Here is a 20,813-nt window from a genome sequence, read left to right as displayed (position 1 = left end):
CTTAATGAATCCCATACCAAATGGCATATAACAGAGACATATGCATTGCATTCATCATTCCAAAAAAATGGTGCATCACAAACATTTGAATAATAAAATCCATTGCATGTATCATTCCAACAGATGGTGCATCGCAAATATTGGTAGTAATAAAATGCATTGCATGTATTATTCCAACAGATGGTGCATCACAGATATTAATGCTACCTTTATAAATTCCAAACCAAATCCACCTTAATAAAAGGATAAGTGTTTGTGTATCTGTGTGTCTGTCAACTTGCTATGTCTTTGTCATTCCAACAGATGGTGCATTACAAACATTTGAATAATAAAATCCATTGCATGTATCATTCCAACAGATGGTGCATCACAAATATTAATGCTACCTTTATAAATTCCAAATCAAATCCACTCAAATAAAATAATAAGTGTTTGTGTGTCTGTCCAGTTGCTATGCTTCTGTCATTCCAATAGATGGTGCATCACAAAAATTTGTAATAATAAAATGGAATGCATTTATCATTCCAACAGATGGTACATCACAAATACTAGTGCTGTCTTTATAAACCCCATACCAAATCCACCTCAATAAAAGAATAAGTGTTTGTGTGTCTGTGTATCTGTGTGTCTGTCAACTTCCTATGTCTTTGTCATTCCAACAGATGGTGCATCACAAACATTCGTATAATAAAATGCATTGAATGTATCATTCCAACAGATAGTGCATCAGAAATATTAGCTCTGCTTTTACAAATCCCATACAAAATCCACCCTAATAAAATAATAAATGTTTCTGCATCTGTGCAGTTGCTCTGTCTCTGTAATTCCAACAGATGGTGCATCACAAACATTTGTATAATAAAATGCAATGCATTTATCATTCCAGCAGATGGCACATCACAAATATTAGTGGTGCCTTTATAAATCTTATATCAAATCCACCTTAATAAAAGGGTGTCTGTGTGTCTGTGTATCTGTGTGTCTGATCAGCTACTATGTTTCTGTCATTCCAACAGATGTTGCATCACAAATATTAGCACTGCCGTTACAAATCCCATATCAAATCCACCCGAATAAAATAATACATTTTTCTGCATCTGAGCAGTTTATCTGTCTTTGTGATTCCAATAGATGGTGCATCATAAATATTAGCACTGTTTTTACAAATCCCATACCAAATTCACTTTAATAAAATAATAAATGTTTCTGCATCTGTGCAGTTGCTCTGTCTCTATGATTCCAACAGATGGTGCATCACAAATATTGTTAGTAATAAAATGCATTGCATTTATCATTCCAACTGAAGGCACATCACAAACATTAGCGCTGCCTTTATAAATCCCATACCAAATCGCCCGTAATGAAAGGATAAACGTGTGCGTGTGTCTGCATCTGTATGTTCGTCTGTTTGCAATGTCAATCCATTTCTTGCAAGAAAACACTGCTGGTCCTTCCCTTTCCTCCTCCCTGACTATCCCTTATGCTTTACTTTTTGAACTTTCCTCCCCAGTCTTTTTCATATGACTCTTCTATCGACTCCTCTCTGTTTGGTTGTGGCAACGCAAAACTCTAATTCCTCCAGGGATTCACTAACCATCTTTTCTGCCACAACAAGAAGGATCAAACTTGCAGGGTATCACAGCCACACGTGTTCTGCACATCACATGACGTCTGCCAAGAAATGAGATGTAGTGGCTGCGCGGCTCTGCAGTTGGATATTATTGGCCACAACCGACCTTACAAAGACAGGAAGAGTTTCAAAGAGATGACAAATAAATGACGACACACCAACCAGAACAATAGCAATGTAACAGCACTACAAGGCTACTGATGCCGTATTGGAGATGACCGTTAGGGACAATTGAGTTTTCACTGCATGTCCATGCGTGGAAAGGTTTCTGGTGAATTTTTTGATCAGATAGCGTTTCAGCTTTTCTTCAATACCAATGAAGACTAACGGGTAAAAGCAGCTATACATGAAGGCAATGGCCTCAGTGATTTGAAGACTCAGGTCCAGCATCTTGCTTGATTCACAATCATCAAAGATATGAAAATGATGTAAGGCGTCCAAAAATGATGCAATGTTGTATGGAGTCCAGAAGACCAAAAATGCCAGGACGATGCAAGAGACACGCTTTACTGCTTGATTCTTAATGGCCTGACTGACGGGCGATCTTCTAATGGCCACAGCGTGACACACGGTTAATACTGTTAGTGGGATTAAGAAGCCCAGGATGTTCATTTTAAAAATATGAAGTATGGTAAGGGCTGTGATTGCTGTTTGAGGGTACAGAGGCCTGCAGGTAATTTCGCCATCGTTGATAACTTGGTTATACGTGACCTCTGGGAAGGAGCTTCCAAAAGAAATCACCCAGACGGTAAGACTAATGGCGAGGCTGGTTTTGGCTGTTGTGGTTTTGGTTGCATAACCTGAAGAGGTGACGGCCAAGCAATTGTCTACACTCATGAGGGCCACAAAATAAATCCCACCATAAAAGCCAACATGATAGAGGCCCATGATGATCTTACACAGCACATCTCCAAAAACCCACTGATCCCGGGCGTAGTGGGCCAGGAATGGAAAGGTAACCACAAACAGGAGATCTGAGATGGCCAGGTTCAAGAAGGCCACGTCAGATGTGCTCTTGAGCTTTACAGCGCGGACCAGGAGAAAGATGACCAGGCTGTTCCCGAGAAGTCCAGTCACGAAGAGCACGGAGTACAAAGCCGGGAGGAATAAAGCGCCGACCTTTGACTTAATACAGGGAGCGTGTTCCTCCAGCTCCGAGTAGTCAAAGGAGGAGCTGTAATCTGCGGGGTAGCCTTCTGTGATGGACTCCATCTTGGGGTTGAGATGTTCAGACCTAAAAATGAAACATCAGAACATTAGAACAATCTGGACGAGGACAGGCCATTCAGCCCAACAAACCTCGCCAGTTCTGTCCGCTGAATGCTTTTAAAATAACTTCAAGTCCAGTTTTGAAGGTCCCTGAAGTCCTGCTGCTTACCACACTACTTGGTCACTCATTCCATGTGACTGTGGTTCTCTATGTGAAGCAGAACTTCTTAATGTTTGTGCGAAATTTACCGTTATCGTTTTCTGGGTCCTCCTTGCGTGGAGTTTGCATGTTCTCCCTGTGTCTGCGTGGGTTTGCTTCGGTTTCCTCTATTTAATATATAGAGTGACACGGTGGCACAGTGGTAGCACTGCTACCTCGCAGTAAGGATACCTGGGTTCGCTTCCCAAGTCCTCCCTGCGTGGAGTTTGCATGTTCTCCCTGTGTCTGCGTGGGTTTGCTTCGGTTTCCTCTATTTTATATATAGAGTGGCATGGTGGCGCAGTGGTATCGCTGCTACCTCGCAGTAAGGATACCTGGGTTCACTTTTAGGTAGAATGCCCAGAGGGGACTGGGCGGTCTCATGGTCTGGAATCCCTACAGATTTTATTTTTTCTCCAGCCGTCTGAGTTTTTGTTTTTCTGTCCCCCCTGGCCATTGAACCTTACTCTTATTCGATGTAAATTAATGTTGATTTATTTTATTTTATAATTGTGTCTTTCATTTTTCTATTCTTTAATATGTAAAGCACTTTGAGCTACTGTTTGTATGAAAATGTGCTATATAAATAAATGTTGTTGTTGTTGTTGTTGTTCCCAAGTCCTCCCTGCGTGGAGTTTGCATGTTCTCCCCGTGTCTGTGTGGGTTTCCTCCCATGGTCCAAAGACATGCAGGTTAGGTGCATTGGCGATCCAAAAGTGTCCCTAGTGTGTGTGCACCATGCAGTGGGCTGGGATTGGCTCCAGCTGACCCGCGTGACCCTGTCATTAGGGTATAGCGGGTTGGATAATGGATGGATGGATGACTTGCTCTTGAGAACTCAGACCCCTTAATTGTTTCTGTTTCCTTAATTAGCAGCCAAATAATAACAAGATACAAAATGAACCAAAACAACTGGTGTCTACCATACAATATCTGAAAATAAAGAAAGATGAAGGTCTCAGGAATGTTGGTCTGCTCAGGTCCACAAAACGTTTTAACAGTCCTCTTACAGAAGAGAAAATCAATCATTCAGAAATAACTGCTAATGCACCATGAGAGCAGCAACAAGCCGCGGAATTAAAGAACGAGTTTAATAAACGACAAGAATCAACGCCTAATTAAGCAACTGGGTGGAGTTTGAGAATCTGACTTAGTTGGTCCTTTGTTGGCTCACTCACTTCACATTTCATTTCTGTTTGAATGCCATTTAAGGAAAAAATGAAGAAATTCAGGGGAACAAATCTTAAGAAAGCAATTTAATTAAAATTAATTCACAAGAAGTTAATTAGCAGCACAAACAGGGCACCCATTAAAAAAAGGATTAGAATGAAAACCTGCAGCCACGGTGGTCATCCAGGACCGGACTTGGCAACCCCTGTTCTAGATGAGGCCTCACCAGTGCGTTACAAAACTTGAGCAGAACCTCCTGTGATTTGTACTCCACACATCAAGGCGCTATATAACCTGACATTCTGTTAGCCTTCTTATTGGCTTCTGAACACTGTCTGGCACTTGATATTCCGCTATGACTCCTAAGTCCTTCTCATAAGGTGGACTCTCAATTTTCCGACCGCCCATTGTGTATTCAAACCTCTCATTTTTACTTCCTATGTGTAATTCTTTACATTTACTGGCACTAAATTTCATCTGCCCAAGCCTGTATGCTATCCAAGTCCTTCTGTGATGTTATAATGGATTCCAAATTATCTGCCAATCCACATGTTTTGGCATCATCCGCTAATAAAAGCAATGAGTGCTATCTAGCATAGAAGTTGATAACCATTTTGCATAGATAGATAGATAGATAGATAGATAGATACTTTATTAATCCCAAGGGGAAATTCACATACTCCAACAGCAACATACTGATAAAGAACAATATTAAATTAAAGAGTGATATCAATGCAGGTATAACAGACAATAACTTTGTATAATGTTAACGTTTACCCCCCCGGGTGGAATTGAAGAGTCACATAGTGTGGGGTCTCCTCAGTCTGTCAGTGGAGCAAGACGGTGATAGCAGTCTGTCTCTGAAGCTGCTCCTCTGTCTGGAGATGATCCTGTTCAGTGGATGCAGTGGATTCTCCATGATTGACAGGAGTCTGCTCAGCGCCCGTCACTCTGCTACAGATGTCAAACTGTCCAGCATCGTGCCTACAACAGAGCCTGCCTTCCTCACCAGTTTGTCCAGGCATGAAGCGTCCCTCTTCTTTATGTTGCCTCCCCACCGCATGTCTTTATTTGTAATTTTAAAGATCATCTGATGAATTATGGCCAGTTGACAATGGAGGAAATTAAAATTAAAAAAAGGAAGTCAAGACAAAGTGGGAGACATTCCAGACCTGGGGCCTCATGTATAAACGGTGCGTACGCACAGAAATGTTGCGTAAGAACTTTTCCACGTTCAAATCGCGATGTATAAAACCTACACTTGGCGTAAAGCCACGCACTTTTCCACGGTACCTCATGCCTTGTCGTACAAGTTCTCCGCTCGGTTTTGCAGACTGGCGGCACCCAGCGTCAAAGCAGTGCTACTGTTCTTGTGTGATTACTCATTATTTTCATGACACGGCTTTATAAATACACAGAAACTAACCGCATATTGTTTATTAGTGTAACGCATCTGATTGTAATTAACTTGTAACAATATAATGGTCCAGGGAACAGCCATAGTATTCCAAATGCCATAACTGCTTTAGCGTTGTTACTCTCACTTCTTCTTCTTCTTCTTCTTCTTCTTCTTTCAGCTCCTCCCATTAGGAGTTGCCACAGCGGATCATCTTTTTTCCATATTACTCTCACTGCACGACTCGGAGTATTTATATCACTGTATCTGAGTGTGAATCACAGCAGCAGCTGATCAGAAAGAGAATTATCGGTATACGGCATTAAGGACACGCTGTCTCTGCCACGGCAAAACGTTTTAAAGCCTTTCCTGTGCGGACCTCGTGGTTCAAAACAGTTTAATCCCAAGAACTTTAAATGCATTCAATCAATTGCTCCTTGTAGAACTGTTAGGACTTATAAGTACAATCACCTCACTGTAAACTTGCACTACAGTTATAATATCTCACAACCTGAGCCACTTTATAAAGCGCGTATTTACATATTTTTAAGGTGAAATGCAGCAAAATATGTTTGTTAAATTATACACATAAAACTTTAACTTCATTTAAATAATCTATATTCTTCACTGGGAGTGTCGTGAAGGATAGAATAATTAAACATGTACTACGAAGATATTTCAATGTTCTTTAAACGTTTTGAAGAATCGCTAAGCTTACAGATGGCTTAACGCCTATTACAGAGCTGATTGTGTGGCGATCGGTTACTTGGGGAAAGAAAAGCAAGGACTGCAGTGGCGGCCACGCCAATATATATTGAATATAACACAGAAAGAGAAAATAACAACACAGCTAAAACACAGCGACAAATTTCGACAAAAGTTAAATGCTTGTCATGAGCACGAGGCTCATGAAACACATGTTTAATAATGTGCTTTAGCTCCTATTATCATGAAAATGACATCACGTATACATCTCAGTATTTTAGTTATTCAGAGAGCTGTAATATCACGAATGTCATGGACTTTGTGTCCAGTTGGAGGAAGAGAGCCGGTTTAAGAAGCAAGTAGTGATTCACACTCATAGAGCACATACGAGTAGAAAATCAAATACAAAACAAAGCATTTAACGTGCTACTTTAATTACGATGTGATTTGAGAAACTGGTTAATTAAACGATTTTAAGATGAAGTTTATAATGTTTTACTAAATGACAAAATAAACTACGTGATTAAAGTGGAAAATTCGAGATTGAAGTGGACATTTCGTGCTTTTTTCCCACCGTGTGCCTTTTTTTCTCTGTACCCTAATAAACTTTCATATGACACTCAGACGGTGGGCTTACAACTCGGCTTTTCACGGCGACTTTGATATGTGACTTCTTTTTTATTTCCGGCACTGTGCGATTTTGTGGATGTGAGCTTTCAAGTTTCTCCAACACGCTATGTCACTCGATCAACTTCATTTTGTTGATTATACCACGGTTTATTTGAACAAATTGTATGTTTTTCCTTTGCATCCACTTGGTATTCGCTGAAATTCTTATATTTTCCCCCGTGCTTTTCCCATTGTCTTTTCACAGAAGGCTGCGCTTAAGGGCGATTTATACTGATTTGCATATTCAAATAGGCGTAATTCTGGGAGGAGTTGGGGCGTTACATAATGCGCGTGCACGAGGCGTAGTTTTCACGCTGGTCGGGATTTATGTAGCGGAAGAACGTGGAAGTTGGAGTACGCACAGATTCTTGCATCTGGATTTTTCTGTGCGTAAGCACATTTCGGCTTTTGTGCTTACGCCATGTTATAGTGCGAGTTCTACGCACGGCGTTACACATGAGGCCCCTGGAGACCTCAGCCAACTGGCCATCCACCCCATGCTGGTCATTCTATAGTGGACTTTGTGCCGATCAGCCAATCTGATGAAAGAAATACATTTTAGGATATCTGCATGTACCACCTCAGTGAAATCCCCCAAATTACTAACATCCCTGGAACGGTTTTCAATCTTGATGGGCACGGAACACGGAAACAACACGGAAAGCGCAGAAGCACCTATAAAAACGGCAAAGATGACTTCAACATTTAATGTAAGTTCTATCTGCTCTCTGCCCATCGAGGGCACGTTTATATGTTGTGTGTCCTGCAGTATGTACAGCTCAGGTTTTCCGGCCGACAGTGCAGATAGCTTCACCTGCCAAAAATGTTTAGTTAATTTAGAGTTGGTCGGGAAAATACGCGAATTGGAGGACCGCGTTAGGAATCTGATAGCGATTAGGCAAACCGAAAATTGGATCGACTCGGTTTGTTTAGACAATTCGGCTACATCGATTCGGCTTCAGTCTCTCCAGGTCCCACTGTAGTCAGTGCGGCCGAAATCAGCAGCACCAATTCAGCCACAGGGCGAGTGGGTAACAGTAAGACGGGGGTCTAAGAATCCAAAATTTAGTCCCCAGCACCCAGGTCACCAATTCGACCCAGAACAGGTTCTCAGCTCTCCGCAGCGCGCCTGTGGAAACTGAGAATAATAAAGTGCTCATAATTGGCGATTCCATAGTGCGGAATGTTAGAATTCCAAACTATGTTAAACCAGCAGTTAATGTTAAGTGCCTTGCAGGGGCCAAGATTTCTGGCATAAAGGCCGCATTGGACCGTGTTGCCGACGATGAAGTATCTACCTTATTGCTGCATGTCGGCACTAATGATATTTATTTACAGCAATCTGAGGTATTAAAGCGGAACTTCATCTCTCTATGCACCAAAGCTAAAACAAAATGTCGGAATTTAATTGTATCTGGTCCCTTACCAAGATTGTATAGAGGGGATGTGATTTATAGCAGATTGCATTCCTTTCACTGCTGGCTAGAAACCTGGTGTGCAAATAAAAGCATAGCATTTGTGAACAATTGGGATGATTTTTGGGAAAGGCCTGGATTTTTCAGAAGAGATGGTCTTCATCCTAACTGGAGGGATCTTATGTATTATCCCAAAATATGGCAGCAAAACTGCCTGGTTGACTGATTAGAGCACCATCCAGGCCGCAGTCATGTGATCTTAAATCACAGGCTGTTGTTTATCCCACCTGTTATTTTCCTGAAGCTGTTACCCATAATCCCTGTTGTGGGGCATCCAGTAAATTTAGTCTTGAAACAAACCATAAATTAATTGATAACCAAAAAATAAGGTGTATAATTAGACCAAGGGATAAAACCAGACACTCCACCAGGGGCATCTGTAATAGAAATTTAATTCAAATTAAAACAAAAAATATATCAGCAGTTCAGAAAGAACCATGCAGTTTTAAATGCTGTTTATTGAACATTCGCTCTCTTGGCACTAAAGCTGTTTTGGTAAATGATATAATATTAAGTACAAAATCTGATCTGTGTCTTCTTACTGAAACCTGGCTTAGTAAATGTGACACTGTTCGCCTAGCTGAGGCGTCACCAGATGGATACTCGTTCCTTCATAAGTCTAGAGATTCTGGTCGAGGAGGAGGCCTTGGAATAATTCATTGTAACAAAATGCAAATCACTCCTAAAAATTTAGGCAACTTTACATCCTTTGAGGCATTCATTTTAAATATTAAAACAGATTCCAACACAATTATAGTGCTAGTCTACAGACCACCAGGGCCATATTCATTGTTCATGACTGAATTTAGCAACCTTCTGTCTGATTTGGCTATAAATTATGATCACGTAGTTCTGATGGGGATTTTAATGTACACATTGATGTGGAAACTGACACTTTTAGCAAATGTTTTACTTATTTGTTAAATTCAGTAAGATTTTGTCAGATTGTCAAAGGTCCAACTCATAATCATAACCATACATTAGATTTAATTATAACTTACAAAGTTGAAATTCAAAATTTAAATATTACTCCATTAAATGTAGTTATTTCCGATCACTTCTTAATTACGTTTGATTTAGTTCTGCCCATGCCAACGCACTCACAGATTAAAACAAAGACAGTGCGACATCTAGATTGTAATTCTGCTTCAAAATTTATAGATACCTTGAGTAAGTCGAGTGTAATTGTGGAAAACCATTTAGATCAGTTAACATCAAATGTAAACGTGGAAAACAATTTAGATCAGCTAACATCACATTATAATGTGACCTTGAGAGATGCTCTGGACACAGTGGCTCCCCTAAATACAAAAGTGATCAAAGCACATAGAAACTCTCCCTGGTTTAATGAAAACACTCGAGCTCTTAAATTAGAGTGCCAAAACTGGAGCGCAGATGGAGAACAACAAAGCTACATGTCTTTCAAATTGCATGGACAGAGAGTGTTAATAAATATAAAAAGGCCCTCTTTAAAGCTCGCTCAGAATACTATTCTACATTAATAGATAGCAATAATAAAAATCCTAGGGTACTTTTTAGAGCAGTGGCTAAATTAACAAATGGGAATTCAGATCAACAGTGCAAAATACCAACAGATATTAGCAGTACAGACTTTATGAACTTCTTCAATGAGAAAATTAAAAATATAAGATCCCAGATCTCAGCATCACAGTACAAACCAAATACTAGCTTAGCAGACCCTGCTCACATTGCATTCAGCACTTTAATAATTTTAATCCTGTAACTGAGCAGGAAGTCTTAACTTTAATTTCTAAAATGAAGCCCACTACTTGTTCCCTAGATCCAGTGCCAACAAAACTAGTAAAAAGTGCAATGGATGTTCTTGTAGCACCTATTCTAAACATTATCAATAGTTCATTATTGCATGGCACAGTACCTGATGCACTAAAAGTGTCAGTCATTAAACCTTTACTTAAAAAGTCAGACCTAGACCCACACATACTAAATAACTATAGGCCTATTTCAAATTTACCATTTCTCTCTAAAATACTAGAGAAAGTAGTCGCCAGTCAGCTTCAGTCACACCTTACGCATTACAATTTATTTGAGAAATTCCAGTCTGGCTTTCGACTGGTCATAGTACAGAAACGGCACTAACACGGGTTGTAAATGACATTCTGATATCCTCTGATGAAGGAAATTCCACTGTAATTATGTTGTTGGACTTAAGTGCAGCATTTGACACCATTGACCATTCTATTTTACTGCACAGGCTAGAAAACGATGTTGGGCTTACAGGCCCGTGCTCGCTTGGTTCAGTTCTTATTTATCAAATCGATTCCAGTATGTACAGAAATGTGCTGACAGTACTCCATCATTATACACAGAAGTTCAATATGGTGTCCGCAGGGCTCAGTACTGGGACCTTTACTGTTTTCACTTTACATGCTTCCACTGGGATCTCTCATTAGGAAACATAATGTTAATTTTCACTGTATGCAGATGACACCCAGTTATACCTTTCATTTAAATCAAATGAAGTTTCTCCGATGTTGTCTTTAATTAGTTGTGTTAGTGAATTAAAGGAATGGATGAATGAGAACTACTTGTCTTTAAATACAGATAAAACAGAGATGTTAATTGTTGGAGGGAATGACGCTGATCACAGCAATATTTTGTCGTCATTTAACTCAGTTGGAATCCCAATTAATTTTACTGAATCAGCCCGCAATCTAGGAGTTATCTTTGACTCTAGCATGTCATTTAAAGCATATTACAAAGTCGTCCAAAACATGTTTTTCCATCTTAAAAATATTAGGAAATTAAGGCGCTTTCTAAATAAACAGGATTGTGAGAAATTAATTCATGCATTTATCTCTAGTAGGATTGACTACTGCAATGCGGTGTTCACTGGCTGTTCAAACTGTTCTCTATACAGCCTCCAGTTAATCCAAAATGCGCTGCAAGAATTATTACAAGAACAAGAAAATATGAACACATAACCCCAGTTCTTAAATCTTTACACTGGCTCCCAGTTAAATTTAGGGCAGATTTCAAAATCCTCCTTTTAACATATAAAGCATTAAATGGCCAAGGTCCGCTTACTTGTCTGAACTTATCATGACTTACAAACCTGAGCACATTAAGATCTCAAGATGCCGGTCTGCTTAGGATTCCAAGGATTAATAAAATAACAGTGGGAGGTCGAGCTTTTAGTTACAGGGCCCCTAAACTGTGGAATGGTCTTCCTGCTTCCATAAGAGATGCCCCTCGGTCTCAGCCTTTAAATCCCGGCTGAAGACTCACTACTTCAGTTTAGCATATCCTGACTAGAGCTGCTGATTAACTGTACATACTGCATCTCTGTTGTTAGTCATTAGCACTATAACATAAGTAACATGATAATTATATTTGAATACTAACCCTCACCTATTCTGTTTCTTTTCTCGGTACCCAAATGTGGCCATTGGTGCCACGACCCACCTGCCAAGTTGTTTGCCTGCCTATGGTAAAGTCATCCCTGATGGAGGATCACAGGAATCATGGGAAAGAGGGGTCCTTTCATCGGAGCAATGTTTCAGCCGTGGCATGGCCAAATGGAGATGCAGCTAGATGGATGAGGTCTCCAGGACTCTAAAAATATCCAAACCTAATTATGTCATATCATCTACTGTTAAACCGTAATTCTAAAATTTTTATTATGCTGTCTTAAGGAATTGTTCTGTTGTGTATATTGTATTGTATTGACCCCCTACTTTTGACACCACTGCACGCCCAACCTACCTGGAAAGGGTCTCTCTTTGAACTGCCTTTCCCGAGGTTTCTTCCATTTTTCCCTACAAGGTTTTTATTGGGAGTTTTTCCTTGTCTTCTCAGAGAGTCAAGGCTGGGGGCTGTCAAAAGGCAGGGCCTGTTAAAGCCCATTGCGGCACTTCCTGTGTGATTTTGGGCTATACAAAAATAAACTGTATTGTATTGTATTGTATTTGGTACCTGAAGTGACTGAGATAAGAGGCTTCCATTTCTACATTACTGAGCTGGTGAAAAAAAAAAAGATAATACATCGTCTGATACATGCAACTGATATTTTAGGAAATCCGCGCCATAATGTTGGTATTGTCATCGGTGTTGATTCTGCACCCACGTATGACAGTGCAAGAGAACGACTCAGGTCATATTGCTACACGTCAAATAACAACAAAAAAGGGAAAAGGATGCCAACCACAAACCACAAAGGTGCATTTCTTGTTTTTCAAAACTTTTCGCTGGTTTCGATGGCAGTGCCACTCATCTCTGAGCTGTAGTTTCTAAAGCCATCATTTAAAAATGTTCTTCCTTAGCCAGAAGCTGCCATGTGTCATCTTTGATCGGGTGTCATTTAATTGGTCAGAACCTTTCAAAGCAGGTCAGTTATAGTAAAGGAAGACAATTAGAAGCAGTAAGAGCTTACGGAGTGAACCAAATGGCTGTCACTGGACTCCTTCAGAATCATAACTCCCACCCCAGGCCTTCATTTTGATCCACGACCAGCCTGTAATTATGAAATCAATTTGTCCTTTCGCTGCAGTCTCACAGTTCCAAGGGGACTACGCTCCCACTCCAACACACCGCACTCTCTCTGAAATGGCCCTTCATGCAGGAATCGTCAGGTAGAGGGATCCTTTCATCGGATTGGCTGGCACAGCGCCATGTCAGCAGTGGATTGGCCAATAGGGGAGGCAGCTTGATGGCTGAGGTCTTCAGGACTCTGAACAAATCCAAATCCTCTTATGTGATATCATCTACTGTTGAATTCTCTTCTGTACTTGTAATATTTCTCTTGTACTATTATATTGTATTGAGGATGACTTCTGTTCTGTGTATTTTGTTGTATTGACCCCCCTTTTTCTTTTTGACACCCACTGCACGCCCAACCTACCTGGTAAGGGGTCTCTCTTTGAATTGCCTTTCCTGAGGTTTCTTCCATTTTTTCCCTACTGGGGTGTTTTTTTGGGAGTTTTTCCTCATCTTCTTAGAGAGTCAAGACTGGGGGGCTGTCAAGAGGCAATTCCTGTTAATGCCCATTGCGACACTTCTTGTGTGATTTTAGGCTACACAGAAATAAATTGTATTGTATTTTGTCCCAGGCCTAGGGCCATCTAAACATATTGGCACAATGGGCACTGGCGGGGGACCCCAGGAGCTCAGAGGCCCACAATGTTTCTGATGCCTATGTATGCTTCTGTTTTGCTGTCAAGACGGGGTTATGATACCGTTAAGGCCTCTTCATAGATGGATCAGTTGTATGGCTACATTGAGGGGTTGATGACATTAACAGGGTGTTCAAGGCAGAGTGTCCCTTTGTCATTTTCAGGCAGCCTGAATGGACTTCCATTCATCACAGCCAGTAGTCAAGACAACATGTGAAGAGTGTGACGTCATTTTGAAATGGCCAGTCCTTTTGTCACAGTCCTTCCTGCTCCTGAGCCCCACTATCTGTCACTCCTTATACTTTGAGAACATTCCAGCCCGGATCACAGACAGAGGCTCAGGACACAAGTACCAAAGCACATTTGATTTTATTTATGCAGTTCCAACAAGCACCAGTACACTTTACTTTCCTTTCCTTTCGTTTCTTCTCTATCTGTCTCTTTCTTTCTCTCTCTCTTTCTTTCTCCTTCAAAAATGGAAGAAACGGAAAAGGAAATGGAAGAAACCTTGGGAAAGGCAGTTATAGTTCAGGTCCAGATGGGGCATGCGGGCTTTAACAGGAAGGGGCGGAGTCAGTTGCCCCCTTCTCGCCACTGCAGATAAAGGATGACACGGTAGTCTTAGAAACAGCGCCCCCTAACGCCTCGGGATGGTATCACTTACGCCAGTTGAGCCTAGAAGGTGACAAGGACAAATAAAAAGGCGGGCTTTAGATTGTGGTGTCGCCATGAGGAATTCTTTAAAATCATGTTTGTGCAATACGAAGGCGATATTATTTTGGTGATGCGTGAATTTGTTTGCACTTTCCATTTGTTGTATGTTTAAAACTTCACTGCTGCCTCTCACTTTCTATTTGGTCATCACTTCATATTTTTAAGCTGTAAATAACATTTACAAGTGGAAACTTTCATTCTCAATATGCTTTGTTTCAATTTAGAATGGTCTGCGTGGGTTTCCTCCGGGTGCTCCGGTTTCCTCCCACAGTCCAAAGACATGCAGGTTAGGTGGATTGGCGATTCTAACTTGTCCCTGGTGTGTGCTTAGTGTGTGGGCGTGAGTGCCCTGTGGTGGGCTGGTGCCCTGCCCAGGGATTTGTTCCTGCCTTGCGCCCTGTGTTGGCTGGGAATGGCTCCAACTGACCCCCATGACACTGTAGTTAGGATATAGCGGGTTGGATAATGGATGGAAGGATGGATGATTTTAGAATGGTGGGAGGCTAACCCCACTGATACTGGGTGCAAAGCGAGAAACAGCCTTGACAAGGTGCCGGGGATGTCACAGTCTGTCACAGGCTGTCACTCGTATGCACCCAATTATACTTTTTTCATTTTTAGACTAAATGACGTTTCTCCAATGCTCTCCTTAAGTGATGATGTCAGTGAGTTAACGGAGCGGATGGGTGAGAATACAGATGTAGAAATCACATGGGCCGGTCGGACATCCTGGCCAGGAGAATCAATGGTTCCTTACCCGGATGGGAGGACCAAAAGTGATGGACGGACAGCTCACTAGGAAAGAAAGACGTCGCTGGAAGCTTTTTATTCTCCCAGTATGCTAGATGGCAGCAGCCCTAGATGTCGGTGTCCCCTAGGAAACAAGCAAGGCATGCTGGGAGATGTAGTTTGGACCTGTTAGAGTCACTGGGTGGGCCACGAGAGGGCGTTGCAGGGAGACAAGCTTCCTGTTATAATGGACTTCCGTGTGACCCGGAAGTGCTTCCGTCGGACAATCGCCCTGACACCGGAATTACTCCCAGGTCTGTAATAAAAGGGACCGCACTCCTTTATCCAGGCGAGTCAGAGCTGGAAGGTAATGGAGCAACGCTTGACCGTAGGAGGGCAGTGCGGTAGAAAGAAAGAATTGTGGAGAGGAAAACCTGTGATTTGTGCTCGTGTAACATATTTGAGGTGATAAGGTTAATAAACCTACCTATATTTGAACCCAGGACTGTGCTGTGTGTGTTCGTATTGGGGTTTGGGCTGTTGGACGCCCGGGTTTCCATCACAACAGAAAAAAAACGAAATGCTATCAATTGTGAAAGAATGATGAAGACAACAAACAACCTTATGTCACTCAGACGGACTCACCATTAGTTTTACTGAATCAGTGTGCAGTTTAGCCTATCATGTTGTTTAAAACGCACATTACAAAACTACCTATCTTAAAAATGGTGGAACATTACAGCATTTTCTAAATATGAAGGCATCATGGACACCAAACATGGGCTGGTGTTCTGGCTGGGATGGCTCAAGGTTCCTTACCCGGTCGAGAGGCCAGTTTAATAGAAGGACAAGGGGAGGGTAATCACGCAGACTGTTTGCTCCCCCATACAATAAGTGGCCATCTTCCTGGGCTACAGCGCCTTCATGGACAACCGCAGGGCAGGCTGGGAACTGCAGTCCCGTAAGGCAGCCCTTTTGTGGTCCATGGGTGCAGGAATAGACAGTCCCCACTTTAAAGAATTTCCTCCTGACCCAGAAACTCTTACTGACACTGGAAGTACTGATGGGTTTGGCATGAAAGAAGCTGAGATTCCTCTATGGGGGGTGTAGAAGGAGACAAGAAGATTTGTATTAGTTGAAGGAGATATGAAGATTGTGTAATGTTCTACTGTGGAAAGGATTTGCAGGTAACTGTAAAATAAAACAATGATCTTCTGTTTGATCCCAGGACTGTGTTGTGTACTTGTGTTTGGGGGCCTATGGCCTTATTTGCTGACTGAGATGGCAGTAGATTCATACCTGGTGGCATGGATCGTGGACTATCTTACAGACAGACCTCAGTATGTGCGTCTCGGGAACTGCAGGTCTGACATTGTGGTCAGCAGCACAGGAGCACCGTAGGGGACTGGACTTTCTCCGGTCCTGTTCAGCCAACATACATCAGACTTCCAATACGATTCGGAGTCCTGCCACGTGCAAAAGTTCCCTGATGACACTGCTATCGTGGGCTGCATCAGGAGTGGGCAGGAGGAGGAGTATAGGAACCTAATCAAGGACTTTGTTAAATGGTGCGGCTTAAACCACCTACAACTGAACACCAGCAAGACCAAGGAGCTGGTGGTGGATTTTAGGAGGCCCAGGCAACCTCATGGACCCCGTGATCATCAGAGGTGACTGTGCAGAGGGTGCAGACCTATAAATACCTGGGAGTGCAGCTGGATGATAAATTGGACTGGACTGCCAATACTGATGCTCTGTGTAAGAAAGGTCAGAGCCGACTATACTTCATTAGAAGGCTGGCGTCCTTCAACATCTGCAATAAGGTGCTGCAGATGTTCTATCAGACAGTTGTGGCGAGCGGCCTCTTCTACACGGTTGTGTGCTGGGGAGGCAGCATAAAGAAGAGGGACGCCTCACGCCTGGACAAACTGGTGAGGAAGGCAGGCTCTATTGTAGGCACGGAGCTGGACAGTCTGACATCCATGGCAGAGCGACGGGCGCTGAGCAGACTCCTGTCAATCACGCAGAATCCACTGCATCCACCGAACAGGATCATCTCCAGACAGAGGAGCAGCTTCAGCGACAGACAGACTCCTGACACCATCCTGCTCCACTGACAGACTGAGGAGACCCCACACTATGCGACTCTTCAATTCCACCCGGGCGGGGGCGGGGGAACGTTAATATTATATAAAGTTATTGTCTGTTTTACCTGCATTGTTATTACTCTTTAATTTAATATTGTTCTTTATCAGTATACTGCTGCTGGAGTATGTGAATTTCCCCTTGGAATTAATAAAGTATCTATCTATCTATCTATCTATCTATCTATCTATCTATCTATCTATCTATCTATCTATCTATCTATCTATCTATCTATCTATCTATCTATCTATCTATCTATCTATAATATAGTGCGTTTGATCTATCTATCTATCTATCTATCTATCTATCTATCTATCTATCTATCTATCTATAATATAGTGCGTTTGATCTATCTATCTATCTATCTATCTATCTATCTATCTATCTATCTATCTATCTATCTATCTATTTCTAGCAGAACTGACAACTCCAACGTGTTATTTACTGGCTATCTCAATCGTTCATTGGGAAGCTTTCAGTTCATTCAAAATGCTGCTGCAAGAACTACAAAGTACAAACACATAACTCCAGTCCTCACATCCTTATACTACCTTCCAGTTACATTTAGGGCTGATTTCAAAATCTTTTCAAAACCCTTAAGTGGCCGAGGTCCCTTGCTGTGGTAAGATGTGATAGAGGATTATGTGGCGTAGATGTGTATGGTAGCCTGTTGTTTGTACAATCCAAAAAAGTGCATCTAATAAGTGGACTAGCAGGGTAAAATCATCAAACCCCAGCAGGATCCTTATAAAGAAGTTATTTATTGTCCAAAATTATTCTGTAAAAAGAATTAGGATCTGTGGAGCACAACGGCAAGAGGAATTAATAATAAGGGGTGAATGATGGCATGTGGGGATCCATACCCGACATGGAAGGACAAGGGAAAATAGTTTGGTTAGGGCATGGTCTCCCCTGAGGCGCTAGATGGCAGCCTCCTTGGGTTATGGCACCACTATGGATTCTACCACAGGGCACATTGAGAACTGTAGTTCATTGGCTCAGCCCTGATTGGGTTATGTGGGGGATGCCAGGGGATCAGAAGGATCTACTGAGTCCCACTTTGTTGGGATCCAGCCTCACTTTGAAGTACTCCCGAGCCACAGTTTTGGGGCACCAGTAGTGTTCCCGGGTTTTACATAAAAGGAGCTGCCCATCTCAACACATAGAGTCAGACTTGGGAAGAGGAAGACAAAGCTTGTCCAAAGGAGCGGAGGAGAAACGACAGAGAGTTGATTTTGTCATGTGGGAAACGATTACTTGTGTAAGAGTTTCACACAAAAAAACATTTAGTATTCATAGCAAGCATGTGTCTGAGCTCTTGTTTGGGAGTTTGGGGAGCTACAAAGGCAATTTAAAGCAAACACAGTCCCAAAATTAAAAAAGAATCAGAATCAAAAAGGTACAAAGCACAGAGAGAAACAAGAGCTCACCAACTCCAGAGTGCATTCGCAAACGAACCACCAGGAGCCGTGGGAGACACTCCAGATTTATAGGGCACTTCCTGGCAGTGATTGGCAGGCAGCCCCTCATCTTGGGGGAACCACCCACAAAACACATGGAACCTATCCACCGTTAATATTATATAAAGTTATTGTCTGTTTTACCTGCATTGGTATCACTCTTTAATTTAATATTGTACTTTATCAGTATACTGCTGCTGGAGTATGTGAATTTCCCCTTGGGATTAATAAAGTATCTATCTATCTAAGGCATCGTACACAATGCAGTTAACAAACAAAAGAAACATGAACATAAAAAATGATGAAAATGAACAAAAAGGACCTAAAACAAGGATTTGAACCCCAACCTCGGGAGAAACCCTGGCTGAAATGTAACACTGGGGTGTTAATGAGGGGGTTGGCAGAGCACACCTTCACATTTTGACGTGTGCAGTTTGTGCAGTTCCCTCTTTAGCAGTCTGAGGTGCGTTGATTAGTCGCCTTCTCCCACTCAAGTACAGACGGGGCCAGACCAAATATGGAGAAAGGAAAGAAAAACAAAAACGAGAAAGAAAGAACAAGAAAATGAAAAGTACAAAAAGGAGGCATGCCGTGTGGAGAGGAGGCAGGCGGGCGGTTGGCAATGTGGCCTCGGAGGATTGAGTTAATGGCGCTCCCGGTGGACATCCATGGAGGAGGAGCGACCATTCCACCGTTCAAAATGGGGTCCTGCAGAGAATGAGGAATGGTGGCAGGAGAAAGGAGCAGGGCTGGTGGGGTATTGTGGCGACACTGAGGGATGGCGAAACTAGGAGATGCATATAAAAAAACGTGAAGCCAAACCCGAGACAAAACAATCACGTCGAGAGAACAAAACCAAAAGTAGATGCAAGAAAAGGACACAAAGATACACGCTGAACACTTCAGATATTTGGTGTCCGCAGATCGGGTCAGGATTTGCACTCCTAGCTGTCCTTTAATTCCATCACGTCGATTACTCAGGGGTCACGACCTCTGTAGCCTCACCCCTAGCAACACTGGAAGAGGACCAAACGATGGAAATAACCACTGGCGGACTTCGAGGACCTAAAATCGTAGCAAATCATGACAGCGACGAGGACATGACGTCTGTCAGAGGACGTCTCCTCGGGTTGAGCAGGCCGGATAAGAGTGAGCTGAGAAGTAATCATTTTTAGAAAAAGACGTCGAGGCTCAGTGTATTTTAACTGATTTATTTATTTGTTGGATATTTTAACCTGCACTTAGAACACTATTAATATGGAAGATTATTTATTTACTATTTATTTTGTGGACCACTTTTGAATAAAAGCACTTAGCACATCTTGTTGTGATGTGCCCTCATTGCCAACCTCATCCTCAGACATGACCCGGGTTCAAGGTCACTATGGCAGCTGCAGCCAACCCGGGCCGCCACACCTGCTTATTACTCTGAACTTCTTATTACTTACAAACCAGAGGGCACATCGAGATCTGAAGATGCCAACCTACTAAAAAATGCAGCGGTGGGCACTACTCACGTTAATCAGTTTTAAATGAATTTGTCTCTCTGAGTGCTCATTATGGAATTAGTAAAGTATCTAAATTTTACCTGAGCACTTGTCCCTGTGCTGGTGCACCTTACAAAAATAAACTGAATTCAATTCAATTGAATCCCAAACTTTTCGGCCCACTCAGCTCTAACATGTCACCCAGTTTTTCACAAAGCAGCCCCTGAGGTCGTCTCCCCCTTTGCACCAACAATTTGATTCCAAGACAAGGAGCCCCCTAGAAAACTCTTCCTGTTCTTTTCTAATTCACCATTCCTGCCAGACAAGACTCCTGCACAAGGCCGGATTTTCACAAACCTGTGTGCCTTACCTTTATTTCTGACGGATTCACCAGGTTTGGATGGCTGGCACAATGACGTCCGTGTCCTTTTCTCCAGAAGAAAGTCGCCGAAACAAGAATGTTGTCAGAACAGAACAGAAATGAAGCTCTTCAGGATTATTTTTGCTCCCTTCTGTATCTCACAAATCTCCAGTTTCCCCTTTTCTTTTCCAGAAAAGGAAGTTTTGCAACATTGGCCATTTATATTTTTATCATATCAGAGCCTTGTGACCTCCAGAAACCTTCGGTGCCCTGTTGAGTTGGGCCTCCTTCTTGCGAGAAGATCCAACAGTCAC

General features: G+C 42.1%; 1 protein-coding gene across 1 annotated transcript; it reads right to left on the bottom strand.

Annotated features, from left to right (window-relative positions):
• Positions 1-1,344: 1,344 nt before the first annotated feature.
• LOC120516013 (C-C chemokine receptor type 8-like) lies at positions 1,345-20,595 on the bottom strand. The gene is made up of 2 exons (XM_039737438.1): positions 20,509-20,595; positions 1,345-2,864 (listed from the first exon to the last, which is right to left on the bottom strand). Exon 2 carries the CDS (start codon positions 2,840-2,842, stop codon positions 1,817-1,819), a length of 1,026 nt encoding a protein of 341 aa, XP_039593372.1. The 5' UTR covers positions 2,843-2,864; positions 20,509-20,595; the 3' UTR covers positions 1,345-1,816.
• Between the last annotated feature and the right edge of the window lie 218 nt (positions 20,596-20,813).

This window comes from Polypterus senegalus, chromosome 15 (genome assembly GCF_016835505.1).
Source record: "Polypterus senegalus isolate Bchr_013 chromosome 15, ASM1683550v1, whole genome shotgun sequence".
NCBI lineage: Eukaryota > Metazoa > Chordata > Cladistia > Polypteriformes > Polypteridae > Polypterus > Polypterus senegalus.
The sequence above is the reverse complement of the archived record's forward strand: the minus strand, read 5'-3'. Positions and strand labels throughout refer to the sequence as shown.

What these genes read in the sequence shown, in the direction of transcription:
- LOC120516013 (XM_039737438.1), bottom strand. Translation starts at nt 2,842, where the DNA reads ATGGAGTCCATCACAGAAGGCTACCCCGCAGATTACAGCTCCTCCTTT.